The sequence below is a fragment of the Cyprinodon tularosa genome, unplaced genomic scaffold, assembly GCF_016077235.1.
Source record: "Cyprinodon tularosa strain WSP-4 unplaced genomic scaffold, ASM1607723v1 ctg25, whole genome shotgun sequence".
Lineage (NCBI taxonomy): Eukaryota > Metazoa > Chordata > Actinopteri > Cyprinodontiformes > Cyprinodontidae > Cyprinodon > Cyprinodon tularosa.
Window position 1 is genome coordinate 159422 of NW_024038928.1, and position 15591 is coordinate 175012.

General features: G+C 38.7%; 1 protein-coding gene across 4 annotated transcripts in view; it reads right to left on the minus strand.

Annotated features, from left to right (window-relative positions):
* Positions 1-13057, minus strand: part of LOC119785461 (phosphofurin acidic cluster sorting protein 1-like) — a 36806-nt gene extending 23749 nt beyond the window's left edge. Inside the window, exon 1 of one of the 4 annotated variants that reach the window (XR_005281041.1) lies at positions 12823-13056. Coding sequence is in view for 3 of the 4 variants with exons in the window: in XM_038288153.1 (XP_038144081.1) it covers positions 12823-13004 (182 nt within the window). In the remaining variant the exon portion in view is untranslated. Of the gene's footprint in view, positions 1-12822 lie in introns of all 4 variants that reach the window. The other 3 variants (XM_038288153.1, XM_038288152.1, XM_038288151.1) reach the window with 3 other exon arrangements.
* Between the last annotated feature and the right edge of the window lie 2534 nt (positions 13058-15591).

A 15591-nucleotide genomic window follows, 5' to 3' on the forward strand; every position in this document is an offset into this window, starting at 1 on the left:
GGCAAAAAAGGTTTTGATGTCAAAATTAGGGATGCATGATATAATCGGCCCCCTATCGGTATCGGCCTGTATTTTAAAACTGAATATTGGACATCGGCCACCCCACCAATATTTAACCCGATATTTGATCAGCTTCTGAGTTTCTAAAGTCTAAAAACTACTTCTTCTTCTTCCTCAAAAACGTCTTTTTTACAGACTTAAAAACTTCTAAAGACGAGGGAAAAAATATTGATACATTAAAATATCCCAATATCTTCATATGCTGATATATTGCCATTTAAAAACACCATATCAATCTCTTTTACTAATTAAATATTGCTATATGTCATCGTTATGCTACGAAATCCCCCGAAAATTCACGAAATGTTGCCATATTTTTATATGTTGATATATTGACGCGGTATCGATCTATTTTACTAACAAAATCTCACAAGAATTTGCAAAATATCACGAGAGTTTGTAACAGAACGATGAAATTTCACGAAATTTTGAAAGTAAAATAGATCGATACCGCGTTTTTAAAAATCAATTTGATATCAGCATATGAAAATATACTTGAGTATATTATTTTTCAAAGTGTCAGAAATTGATAACAAAACTGCTATTTTCAACGACTACGTATTTTTGTCCAGCTTTAACATCAGTATCGATATCGGTTATCGACTACATGAGTTTTAAAATATCGGCATATCGGATATCGGCCAAAATCACAATATCGTGCATCTCTAGTTGGTAAATTTGGTAGCACGTGCAAACCTGATCTACAAACCAGGAGTCTATGGAATTTTGTGTCAAAAATTAGCAGAACAAAGGGAAAAACATTTCAGCCTGTGCACTTTTGTAAGGATAACAAGCTTCTCTAGTCAGTGTGGTAATTTCTACCAACTCTGTCACACGATGGATATGCAGATGACCAAACAATGTGAACACTTTCCTTCTGCCAAGCGACTTAACTGATATGAAACTGATATTGAGGCACAGTTTTTAAGTCAAGATTTAGTACTTTGGGAGTCAGATGCAAACTGGCATACAATGTTGCTGTGCTCATTGTGGACACAAAGGAGGCATTGGTATGATGACAGGTGATGGAGAGAGATTCTGACCATATTTGTACTGGACTAATGCTTCTGTTCAAGCCAGGCTTTATTTATTTTTTAAATAATCAATTAATGCAGTTTGTGTCTTTCACTCAGGTACCTGAATTGCTGAATTTCCTACAGACTGAATGGGATCATTTTGGAAAAGCAGACATGCCCCCTTGACCTTGTGATGGTAAGAGGTTGGAGCAGAAACATCTGCTGCCTTCAGGACTGCATCTTTTCCAAGGACGTCCATGCACCGAGGTATGGCAGTCCCTCGACCCATAAAAATATGTCTACAGTATGATCAGCTCAAAGAACCAGCTGAATATTTTATAAATCAGGATCCCTTGTTGGCTTTTGGAATGTGTCAGGAATGTTATGAAGTGACTTTTGTTTTATTCTTGTTGCAAAAAAACAACTCTTGTTTTTTTACGGCACTAGTGGCTCGTTTTATGGACAGTCGGCTGACAGAAAAGGGGGTATGAGAAAGTGGGAGAGAAAAGCAGGAAAGGACCACCGGCCAGATTTGAATCCGGGTCCCCGACATCAAGGACTAAGGCATCCAAACATAGGTCATGTGCGCTAACCACAGCGCCACAACTCTTGTCAACATAAATTTGAAGAAAAATAAATAAATTTTAGAAGTTAAACTTTGAAAAATAAAAAATAAAAAGAAGAAAGAGTAACTTTGCTGTTTTTACTTATTTTAATTTTGACATTTTTTTTTTATATATTTCATACTATTTCATTTCACGTCGATGAGCTGTGAAAGACCATTCTTTTTCAAGATTTTTAGCTTGCCTAGAGTTTTAACCACTGAAATGTCTTAACACATTTAATTCCTTACACTGAATTTTTATCTGGTGAAAAATCGCCTGCATAAAATACTGCTAGAAAAAAATTACCAGTAAAAAAAAAAATATATATATATATAGTATATATATTGTGATTAAGATAGGGAAGGTAGTCTGCATCGAAATAAAAAAAATGCTATGTGAAAACATGAAACCTGTATAAAAGTTTGAAAAATAAAGCTTGATAATAAAAGGGAAAAAAGGAAAATTTGATCATTTAAAAAATGAAATCTAAGAAAATATCAAAATAACTCTGATCATTACTTTTTGGATTACTAATATTTTCAAAGTTTCACTTTTGGTCAGCATTTTTAATAATGGAATACAATTCACTCCTTATATATATATATATATATATATATATATATATATATATATATATACATACATATATATATATATATATATATATATATACATACATATATATACATACATACATATATATATATATATATATATACATACACATACATACATACATACATACATACATACATACATACATACATACATACATACATACATACATACATATATATATATATATATATATATATATTGTGTACATATACATACAGGTGCTGGTCATAAAATTAGAATATCATGAAAAAGTAGATTGATTTCAGTAATTCCATTTAAAAAGTGAAACTTGTATATTATATTCATACCTTACATACAAACTCATATATTTCAGATGTTTATTTTGTTTAATTTTGATGATTACAAATGACAACAAATGAAAATCTCAAATTCATCATATCAGAAAATTAGAATATTGTGAAAAGGTTCAAAATTGATGGCCCCTGGTGCCACACTCTGATCAGCTAATTAACTCAAACCACCTGCAAAAGCCTTTAAATGGTCTTTCAGTCTAGTTCTATAGGCTACACAATCATGGGGAAGACTGCTGACTTGACAGTTGTCCAAAAGACGACCATCGACACCTTGCACAAGGAGGGCAAGACACAAAAGGTCATCGCTAAAGAGGCTGGCTGTTCACAGAGCTCAGTGTCCAAGCACATTAATAGAGAGGCGAAGGGAAGGAAAAGATGTGGTCGAAAAAAGTGTACAAGCAAGAGAGATAACCGCACCCTGGAGAGGATTGTGAAACAAAACCCATTCAAAAATGTGGGGGAGATTCACAAAGAGTGGACTGCAGCTGGAGTGAGTGCTTCAAGAACCACCACACACAGACGTATGAAAGACATGGGTTTCTGCTGTCGCATTCCTTGTGTCAAGCCACTCTTGAACCACAGACAGCGTCAGAAGCGTCTTGCCTGGGCTAAAGAGAAACAGGACTGGACTGCTGGTGAGTGGTCCAAAGTCATGTTCTCTGATGAAAGTAAATTTTGCATTTCCTTTGGAAATCAAGGTCCCAGAGTCTGGAGGAAAAGAAGAGAGGCACTTCATCCACGTTGCTTGAAGTCCAGTGTAAAGTTTCCACAGTCAGTGATGGTTTGGGGTGCCATGTCATCTGCTGGTGTTGGTCCATTGTGTTTTCTGAGGTCCAGGGTCAACGCAGCCACATACCAGGAAGTTTTAGAGCACTTCATGCTTCCTGCAGCTGACCAACTTTTTGGAGATGCAGATTTCATTTTCCAACAGGACTTGGCACCTGCACACAGTGCCAAAGCTACCAGTACCTGGTTGAAGGACCATGGTATCCCTGTTCTTAATTGGCCAGCAAACTCTCCTGACCTTAACCCCATAGAAAATCTATGGGGTATTGTGAAGAAGAAGATGCAATACACCAGACCCAACAATTCAGAAGAGCTAAAAGCCACTATTAGAGCAACCTGGGCTATCATAACACCTGAGCAGTGCCACAGACTGATCGACTCCATGCCACGCCGCATTGCTGCAGTAATACAGGCCAAAGGAGGCCCAACTAAATACTGAGTGCTGTACATGCTCATACTTTTCATGTTCATACTTTTCAGTTGGCCAACATTTCTATAAATCCTTTGTTTTTATTGGTCTTCAGTAATATTCTAATTTTCTGATATGATGAATTTGAGATTTTCATTTGTTGTCATTTGTAATCATCAAAATTAAACAAAATAAACATCTGAAATATATGAGTTTGTATGTAATGTATGAATATAATATACAAGTTTCACTTTTTAAATGGAATTACTGAAATCAATCTACTTTTTCATGATATTCTAATTTTATGACCAGCACCTGTACATATATATATATATATATATATATATATATATAGGGACTAAGAGAGGGAAGGTAGTCCACACACGGGGGGTTTTCTGGTAAGCTCTGCAGGCATGAGTGGATTGTAACCAGTATGATAATATTCTGAAATATTGTCTTTGCTTTTGGATTTTATTTTTCCCTCATTGAGAATTTTATTCTATTAAAAATCTGTATTAAATAAAACCAACATTTAAAATAATTAAGCACTACACCCTTCCAATCAGAAAGTTTTACCAGGTTTGGTTTCTAATTGATTCTCCTCCAGCTGAGGGGTGTGAAGATCTGCAGCAGGTCAGTGAGAACGATCAATGGTGGAGTTAGATCAGGACCTTCTATAGTTGATGAGAGAAGAAATGTTGATGTCAGGTTTCCAGGTGGATGTGTTAAATCCACAGGGATCTGCTCTGACACACGTCACCAATTCCTCCTGAGAGCTAATTACTGCAGGATTAGAGCAGCTTCCTGTCAGCAGCAGCTAGCAGGAGATAAACCTGCTAATCCTGCTGCCGTGGCTACCTGATCTGACTTCAGGAGAAGGAAAACCACGTGATGAAGTTCCTCTCAGTCACTGTCTTTACAGCAGCTCATCCGTCTAAGAGCTTCAACTAAGCGTTGGAGATATAAACTCCTCCTCCTGGGGGTTTCTAACAGATTTCTGTTTTAAACACTGGGTTTATCCTGCAAACAGAGCAGCTCTTTACAATCACAGTCTGTCTGCCAGCTGGGACACAACCATCATCCTTCACTGTTTAATTGTTATTTTGGTTTCTGTAAATGGACCTCCAGCAACATGACAAACATCTGAATCGATTTTGACCAACTTAGCTTTGTTGGATCTAATCAAATTCTCACTTCAACTAGTGACTCGAAAAACAGCCAAATAAAAGATCAAATCTGAAGGTAAATAGAATGCAACAAAGGAGGTATGAAACCAGCTATTTCAATTCAGTTCAATTCAGTTTATTTATATAGCGCCAAATTCACAACACATGTCATCTCAAGGCACTTTACAGCTCAACCAGATCATACAATCAAATTGACACCAAATTTTCTATCTAAGGAAAACCAGTTGATTGCATTGACTCATTGACTCAAATACATTCCCTCACACTAAGCATGCTTGTAGCGACAGTGGAGAGGAAAAACTCCCTTTTAACAGGAAGAAACCTCCAGCAGAACCAGACTCAGTGTGAGCGGCCATCTGCCGAGGCCGACTGGGGTATTTGGGAGCAGAGGTGTGTAGTAAATACTTACATTTACTTGTTGACAAAAATCAACCTTTATTCTGTTGTATTTTATTAATCTAATTCTGTATATCTATAGAAATCTCCCCTTTATTACACATCCAGCAGAACCGAAGTGTAATTAAGCTTTGCAGAAGCCGCATGAATGGGAATACAAGTTTGTGGGAATGGGAGGAGGGTCTACTTACAAAATATACTACAAAGGCAAATAGTAATAGAAAAAAAATTATATTACATAAACATCAGGTCTATTTACAGTATTTTTTGATAGATGTCTTTTGTGGGGGAAAAAAAGTTCTTGACTAAGACTAACCCTTGGCTATAAGACGACTGACCCCCACACATTTATGATAGTATTAGTTTGGAGCTTGTTTTCCAGGCTCCTCATTGCTTTCTCTTATCTTGACCTTAAGTTGCTTCTGTATACTCCTCAATATTTCCATGCCTCCCTCCGTGAAGGCTTTTTTTTTCTCTCATCTAGCAGTTCCTTAAGGTCACTGGTAATCAGGGGTTTACATTTTGCTGTTATGTTATCTACACAGAAGATTATGAAGTCAGTCACACATGTAGTCATTGCACTGATGTCCTCTCCATGTGGCTGACACAGTGCACCTCAGTCTGTGTCTTCCTTAGCATCGCGTGATCATCTTCTTACAGTTATCTTTAATGCAATTTGTATCTTATAAATGGGCTTATAAATTGAGCGGAGAAAAACAAGATTGTGATCCAATTTCCATATGAGAGGTCTTGATGTAGGTATCCTTGACAGTTGAATAAAACAAGTCCAAAGTATTTTTATCTCCGGGACAGCAGCTGGCAAAATATTAGAATGCTGGTAGTGTAGTAGAGACTGTGCTGTAAATAAAATCACCAATTACTGCCACAAATGCATTTGGCTGTTGCGTCTCTAGATTGGCAACAATGGAGCTGATGGCATCTGACACAGTGTCAGCAACAAGAGGGTGGAATGTCAACAGAAACAAATTGGTAGAGCATTGGTAAACTCTGTGCAACTAATATAGATAAAATCGACTGCCAATAGTCCCATATTTAGGCTGTAGAGATGAATTGTTACAGTAACATGTCTTGGATGACACCATCTGTTGTTCCCAAGTACTGCCAATCAACCTCCTTTGAGTTTTCTAGTCTTCTTTAAATCTCTGCTTGCATGGTCAGAAAACCTGGCAGGAAGACCCTGGAGTCTGAGATATGAACATGCAGCCATGTTTCAGTAAAACACATAATACTGCATTACCAATATTCAGGTTGGGTCCTAGGGCTTGGATTCCTTCTATTCTTTTCCTAAAGATCTCACATTGCCCATGGTGATTGATAAAAGAGATGGCTTGCTGCTGTTCTGCATCCACTGTGACTTATTTTAAATTCAGCTGGTACTTGCAGAAGTTGAAGTCAGATTTTGGCTTTAGATTTTTTATTTTATATATACACTTTAATAATCCCAGAGGGAAATTAATTCTCTGCATTTAACCCATCCCTTGGGGAGCAGTGGGCTGCCATTGTGAGGAGCCAGGGGAGCAGTGTGGGGTCAAGGGTCTTGCTCAGGGACCCAGAGTGGCAGTCGGGGATCGAACTCACAACCTCAGGATTAGGACAGTTACTGAGCTGCTCACAGGTGTAAAAAAATACAAATTGCTATTGTTACTATAGGTATACTAGCCCCGTGAGACCATCCTGATCTCGTGAGCTTTCAAGATTTCACTCGCAGATCAGTCTGGAGACTCTCCGTTGAAGAAAATTTGGAGCCGTTCACCAAACGAACGTCCAATCAGCGTTGGCTTTGAGGCAGGTTGAGGTGTGACGCAACGAGAAGCGCGACAGTTCAGTCTAAAGAACATGGCGGCTTCAGCCGATGAAACTAGCGTTAGTGTGGCTATCGAGCAAGTTTTATTGGAATTACAGAGTATTTCTTCACTGAAAGAAGAGCAAAACACAGCTCTGGAGGCTTTTCTCAGAGGAAAAGATGTTTTTGTTATTCTCCCGACTGGTTTCGACAAGAGTTTGATCTATTAATTAGCTCCTCTTTGTCGTCCATCTGTTACGTCATATGCTTTGTTGACCTGATTGGTTTATTTGGCTCGTCTATCACCAACAAAGGCCAATCAGCTAAGCAGTATTTTCGCCCCTTCCCAAAATTATTTCTACGGAAGGTTTCCAGATGGATATGCGGAGCAAATCCATCTGGCGGAGTCAGGTTATAGGTATACCCCATCGAAAGCTAAAATCGTTCCAGTTGCACAGCATCTAACACAAGAGGCAAAAAAACAAGAAATAGAAACTCTGATTCCCAAATGGAGAAACTAAATTCCTTTTAAAGGAGAATATCAGAATCAAGCTAGCAGAGCTACTACAATATGCGCCCACCTTAAGCTTTTGTTTAATGGCAGAGACTAGAGAGACTAGAAAGAATCTTTTTTGTTTTGTTTAATAATGCTAGCTCTGGCATTTATAAGTTTTGTTCTAAGCTCGGGTCGGGGTAGTTACCACAGAGTATTTGTGTTTCGGGCACCAAAATATCGAACACCAGCGCTGGAGACAACTAAGCACCTGGTTAAGTAAAAAATACACCTGTGTTTTTATTCCATGTGAAATTATTTCTCTGTGATTATGGGAACAAAACCATATAATTTCACATTGCAATTGTCTTGTTTTTAAAGTGCAACATGTTTTAATAATTAAGAAATTACCACCACACATGAGGAAAACAGAAAAATAGACAAGGTTTTCTACTCTTAATCCATGTATGGCTTTGTGGTTCTTTGTTTTTTTTTTTGTTTAAGAAATTGCAGTGTTGTCATTTTGTTTTTTAAAACCTAAATGCAAACTATAATATTGAAATAATTATAATAATCTACTGTTAAATCTACTGCTTCTGATTTGAAGCTTGGAACCAAAAACATCGGCTCAAATCTACTTTATATTGTTAGTTTTCAGCTCTAGATGATTGCCAGAAAAGATCATGGCTGTATCATTAATGGTGTGTCTGTTACAACTACAGAGGCCAAAATGACCTTATCTCACAGTGAAAAGAGCGTTTTGGCCTCAAACTTCTGATTTGAAGCTTGGAACCAAAAACATCTGCTCAAATCTACTTTATATTGTTAGTTTTCAGCTCTAGATGACTGCCATTACAGTAATGGCTGTTTTTGATCTTAATAGCTAAAATATTACTTCAAGTATTATTTTAGCTATTAAGATCAAAAACAGCCATTACTGTAATTTTTAGTCACAGCATGTTGCTCAGAAAATTGTTTAATGCAAACAATGCAGGTTATATTTCATCATAAATAATCAGTTTGTTAGGGATTTGTGTCTTAAGTTTAAAAAGACATAGGGAGCCCCTCTGGTGACGTGGGCAGAAATTCTTTTTGAAGATGTTAAGTTGTGGCCATGACTTAGTAAGTTGTGGCCACAACTTACTAAGTCATGGCCACAACTTAGTAAGGCGTGGCCAGAACTTTATAACTTACTTAGTAACACAACTTACTAACACATGGCCACGACTTAGTAAGCTGTGGCCACGCCTTTCTAAGTTTTGGCCACAACTTACTAAGGCGTGGCCACGAGATAGATAAGTTGTGGCCATAACTTAGTAAGTTGTGGCCACAACTTATCTATCTCGTGGCCACGCGTTAGTAAATCGTGGCCACGCCTTAACATCTTCAAAAAAAAATTCTGCCCATGTCACCAGAACGGCTTCTTAAAGACAGAAATAGGGTTTATGATAACTAAAATATTTGGGAGTTAAAACTATTTCAAAGATGTAAATAATGGTCAATCATAGTTTTAAAAATAATTACGTATTTACCCATTTTAGCTACTGCAGTTGGCTATAGTGATCAGTTTTTGGCAGACCGTTATGTTGGAAGACTGTTATAATTCTTAAAGACATTGGCAATGGCTGCACTGAAAACCTGTTCTGCATTGATTAGAGAGCTTTTCAGAGTGGAGAAACCCCTCAGTTAAATCAGCAAAGCTTTGTGTGGTTTTTGTGCTGGTTATTACCCTATTCCCTCATGGCTGAGCCATGGGCACAACTTATGAAAAAATAACCCGCTACAATCTTTTACAAAGCTCCATGTATGCTTTACTCTGAAGTCTGGTTACCAAAGTGAAGACAGGAAAGGCTCAACTCTAAATGACTTCTGTGGGTCGTATCCAATGCTTTAGTTATTCAGATGGCCTGCACTCCATCTCCCACTGCTCGATCTGCAGAGTTGAGCTATGTCACTGGATATAAAAACTGTATAGTGACTGAGAAATGCATCATAAGCATCAGGTAAAGCCTAACTTCAGATCGCTGTCACCCACAGGCCGTCAGCTCTCTGTGCAGGCTGGTGAGCGGCTGTGGATAAAGAGATCCAAATGTAAAAATTATTTACAATGCTTACAACAAATAAATACTTTACTTCATGGTCAGTGGCTTTCATCACAGTGGTTCTCGTTGCAGCAAGAAGGTTCTGGGTTCGATTCCCGGCCCAGGGTCTTTTTGCTAGACTTTGCATGTTCACCCTGTGCATGTGTGGGTTCTCTGCGGTACAAAAACTCCAGGTACAGTCCAAAAACATGACTGTTAGGTTAATTGGCTTCTCTAAATTCTCCTTAGGTGTGAGTGTGTGTGTGAATGGTTGTTTGTCCTTTGTGTCTCTGTGTTGCCCTGGGATAGACTGGTGACCTGTTCAGGGTCGACCCCGCCTCTCACCCATTGACAGCTGGGATAAGTTTTCTCACAACCCCAGCTGGGATAAGCATGATAGGATGGATACTTCATGGCCATCATGAATTAATTTTCTTCTACAAATTGAAATCCTTCTTGCTGACCTGTGGCTGACTTTTAGTTGTTGCAATAATGGAGGAAATAAAGAAAGTTATCTAAAGATGTCCATTATAGACCAGATGTTCATATAGACGACATGAAAGTTATTTGTTTTAGCAAAGTTGGTTATTACATATTTAACAGAAATGTCATTAATAACATTTGAAGCCACAAAAACCAGGAAGCACACATTTTAAAGAGAGTTTAGAATTCTGGGGAAAAACTGATTCATATAAAGTACCAAATTTATGGGTGAAGGTAGTCTTTTTATATATTCATTCAGAGGTTTTGCATAAGGTTACATTTTCCAGACCTAATTATTCAACTTTAAAGTTATTACTTTAATATTCTAACCTTTTCTGGTATTCATGTACATTATTTTAGTATGTGATTGGCAGTGTTGGGAAAGTTCTCTTTCTACGTGAACTAGTTCAAAGTTCAGTTCACACATTTTAAAATGAACTAGTTCAGTTCATAGTTCATAATTCAAAACCAAAAAATTAACTAGTTCATAGTTCTTTTTTTTTTCATATATTGCTCAATTACACCATAGCCTACTGTAGAACCACAGACAGCAATTATTTTATCAGTTGTAACTCTGAAACTGTGCGTCAGATTTCATCTTCATATCCAGTTTTGAATCCTTATCCAACCAAGGTTTACATTAGCATTGAGGGGACAGATTTCCCCATTGTTGCTTTAACGCTTTGTTGCTGTCCATTCACTTCACACTAGTAGCAGCTGCAGCTCTCACCCCTACAGTATATTCTCAAAAACATCAGGAAAAATGTGCTGCTTGAATGGTCTTTTTTACGAGTAATTATTAAAAGAAAAATAGGAAAGTAGTCTTTAAGGTGCAAATGTTTTTTTTATTTTAATATTTTTTTCCATTTGAAATTCCATTTCAATACATACTAAAAAGGAATATTGGAATCCTGGAAAATTATACCAGGCAGGTTTAACAAACAAGTTACATGGATAGTAAAACCCTCAAGAACAGGGGTCTTCTATGTTTTCCAGACCAAGGACCCCCAAACTGATGGCGAGATGGAGCGGGGACCCCCTAACTATATATATTGTATGAAATTGTGTCCTATAGTCACTCTATTACAGATGGAGTAATGTAAAGAAATTAATTTCTCACTGGGATTATTAAAGTTTTTCTGATTCTGATTCCTGGTTGTTGTGAAGGAAACGGTGCCCAGCTTGAAAGAGCTCCTGTGTGTCGCTGAATGTGTGCATTGATGACTGAAAGACATCTTTTGTCTCCATTTATCTGTTTACTACAGTGTGTTGATTTCATGTTAATGAGTATTTAAAGACATTTCAATTAGTGGGGGGAAAAATTGCAGGGGGGGAATATAAAAATATCAACTAACCATGCAGACCCTCATGCAGTACCTCCGTAGACCCCCTAGGGGTCGCGGATCCCCTGTTGAAGACCTCCGCTCAAGAAGATTTTACTAACACAAACTGAGGGACCAGGCTGAGGTAGGAATTTAAGGTTACTGAAGTGCGGATTTTTTTACTGAAAGCCGGTGGGCAAACTTGTTGCCATCATCCTCACCGACCACCTGGTCATAAAACTGTTTTAAGTGATCATACTGCTGCTTTGTCGCCTCCACGCTGCTGTGGCTTCCACGCGGCATTTTGTTTTGATGACGCACGCGGCTGTAGGCTACGACACTGGTAGCTGGTGTTGCCAGATTGGGTGTTTTTCCCGCTACATATTAAGGCCTGTTTACGGTTTGATTTAGCCGGGGTTTCGCCTGGAGGACTCTATAGAAATCTGGCAACCTATTGAACGGAGCTGAACTGAGAGAGCGTGCCGTTCACAGACACCAGAATGAACAAGTTCACAATAACGTTCATCAGGCAAGAATGCATTACGTTCAGTTCACGTTCGAGTTCATGAACTTTCGTTCAATTAACGCGTTCAGGCACAACACTGGTGATTGGTATCTCAGTGTTGTTTTTATTTATGTCTCTTTTTGTACAGTTTCATTTATTACTTTCAGAATATAAAAATGATTTTAAATTTGTTTTGTTAGTTTTTTTATTTTGTGGCTATTGCACTGCAGGTTATTTTTGCTTTTTTTTTTACAGAAAATTATATCTCAGATGACACTATAACTGTAAATAAATTGCAAACCAAATGAATTAAATTGAATACACACATAGAAAATGGTAAACTGGGTTTAAATTAGGTGTCTGAGAGATCGCATCACCTGACTGTGGATTGGAGCAGTCTATATTATTGGCAGAGAAAGGGGGACCCACTTTCAAATTTTGCTCAGGGCCCCATAGAATCTTGGACCAGCCCTGGCAACATCAACAGAAACACATTAAATAAACTTTCTTTGCCATAAAAAAGATTTCTGCCTTTTTTATATATTTTTGAGCAAATTTTAACATTATTATGAGCATTATTGCTAAGAATTAAAAGTAATAAAAAAAAATTATAAAAGTGATCAGTTTGAAATAAGCTGTTAAGTTAACCACCGGTCCGATCAGAACTACAGGATTTCTGAACCAAAGACTATTTCTGAGTCAGAACCAGATTCCTGCTCCCCGCCCAACATTGATCGCCTTACCTGGGCACGCAGCTCGGAGAGGACCGCTCCACCTCCCAGGTCGCGTAAAGGTTCATAGGAACCGCGACCCGACAGTCGGTTGGTCTATCAGCTTCGGATCCTTCCGAAGGTTCGGCAGCTGCAGCCGGACACGAAGGAACCGCCGCTCCCAGAAATCCTCCACGGTCCGCAGCCGCTGCCATCCTCTCTACAGACGACTGTTGATCTGCGGAGGAAGGCGGGGCTGACTGACTGGATGGATGGATGGATGGATGGATGGATGGATGGATGGATGGATGGATGGATGGATGGATGGACGGATGGATGGATGGATGGATGGATGGACGGACGGATGGATGGCTGGGTGGATGAATGGACGGATGGATGGACGGATGGATGGATGGATGGACGGACGGACGGACGGACGGATGGATGGATGGATGGCTGGGTGGATGGACGGACGGATGGATGGATGGCTGGGTGGATGAATGGACGGATGGATGGACGGATGGATGGATGGACGGACGGACGGACGGACGGATGGATGGATGGATGGCTGGGTGGATGGATGGACGGATGGATGGATGGATGGATGGATGGACGGATGGATGGACGGACGGATGGATGGATGGACGGACGGATGGATGGACGGATGGATGGATGGCTGGGTGGATGAATGGACGGATGGATGGACGGATGGATGGATGAATGGAAGAATGGTTGGATGGATGGATGGCTGGGTGGATGAATGGACGGATGGATGGACGGATGGATGGATGGATGGATGGATGGATGGATGGATGGATGGATGGATGGATGGATGGATGGATGGATCAATGGTTCTTATTGGACTTTATCAGACCCTAAACACTGACAGGTATAGAGGACCAATCCTGCCATAAATAGAAATACATAAAGAACTAAAACTACCAGATTTTATGACGTTAATTCAGTTATTAGAAAATAATATAAAAAGTGGCAAAACATGTTTTAAATATATTTGGGTGGTCAAAAAAAGAGAATTTTAAAAAGTTAGAAAAAAAAAAAAAAATTTATTTAATTTAAAAAAATAAGTAAAGAAAAAATACACCAATCAACTAAGAGACTAATTATAAATTTTAATTGCTTGAATAAGGAATGAGAATAAAAGTGCAATATATATCTATATCTATCTATCTATATATATAGTTTTTATCAGTTTGTTGCATCTAATGGCTCACTAACCTAAATTTATGTATTTATTGTATTTTAGAATTATTGCAGTATTGGTCTTCCACAGTCAGAGTAGAATAACTTTTGTTAGCTAAATGCAAGACAGTGGTTTAAATGTTTCCTGTAAAGACATTGACAAAATTGTTGGTTTCCCTCGTTTAAAGAAAAAAAACAATAGTTACGGAAATTACTTGAAAATGAGAAAAGCAGCTCAGCTGTAGAGGTGGTCAGCAGCGCCAAACTCCTTGGGGTGCACATAACGGAACCTCACCTGGACTATGAACACCTCCTCATTGATTAAAAGGGCACAGAAGCGCATGTACATCCTGCAGAGGATGAGGAGAGCCTACCTACCCCCACCCATCCTCACCACCTTCTACAGAAGCCCCATAGAGAGCGTTGTAACCAGCTGTCTCACTGTGTGGTGTGGAGGCTGCAGCGCCTCAGACTGGAAGAAGGTGAGAAGAGTGGTGAGAACAGCAGAGAGGATCATCGGCCCTCCTCTTCCCGCCATAAAAGACATTCCATTCCAGCGCTGCGTGTCCTGAGACCGTAACATTATCAATTAGTGCCTGTCAGGAGCGCTCCGTCTCAATCAGAGTATCGTGCAGATCCCCCCCTGCCCCTCGCTCGGCAGCTTGTCCGTCTGTATCACCTGCAGTGCGTCTCTATCACCCCCTCTTCCATCCAGGCTCCTTTTATTTTGGCTTCAATCAGCCTCTGCTGACCCCTGCGTGCAGCCGTTGTGGAGCGCACACTGCAAAAAATGGAAATCTAAATAAGTAATTTTTGGTCAAATTAAGTGCATTTTTTCTTGAATTGAGGAGGTAAATGAGACACTTTGCCAATGGAACAAGAAAATTTACATTTAAAATGAGAAAAAAACTATTGCTTTGTCTTATTTCAAGTGTATATTATCTAATTTTCTTATTTTAGGAGTAAAAATACTCATTCCATTGGCAGATCATCTTATTTACCTTCTCAAATTAAGGGTAAATACACTTAATTTAAGAAATTTTTTACTTATTTCTAGATGTTTTTTTTGCAGTGCAGTTAGTGCACTCCGCCTCCTCAGACAACAGAATTCAGCCTAATTTGGATTGTTAAAGGGAGAAAAGAAAAAAGCAAAACAATCCAAACATGCAAGGCACAACAAAAAATTTAAATAAAGAAAAACACAATCATGTTTTGACCTGGGAATGTAGTGTCGGTGCATCCAACACAACCGCAGCAACACTAAATTCCCAACAATGCAACTGTAGCCCGCAAAGCCACAGCAGCGCACACAAGCAGCCATGGCCTATGGGCCAGTTCTAATGATAATTAATCATTAATTAATCATCCAGTTGTTAAGGCGCTGGGTACGGTTGGAAAATAAATGAAAGATCAAAGGGTTCGAGCACTACAATCCATTTTTACTTTGGTAAACACAGAGCACGTTCACTACTTCAAACATCATTGTTTCCTCTACTGCGCATTTGGGAAACTTAAGTTTTATGAATGCAGTTTACACAGGAGATCACATTTAAATCCTATAAATTTGGAAATGTGAACAAGCATGCAAAATAATAAAATTTT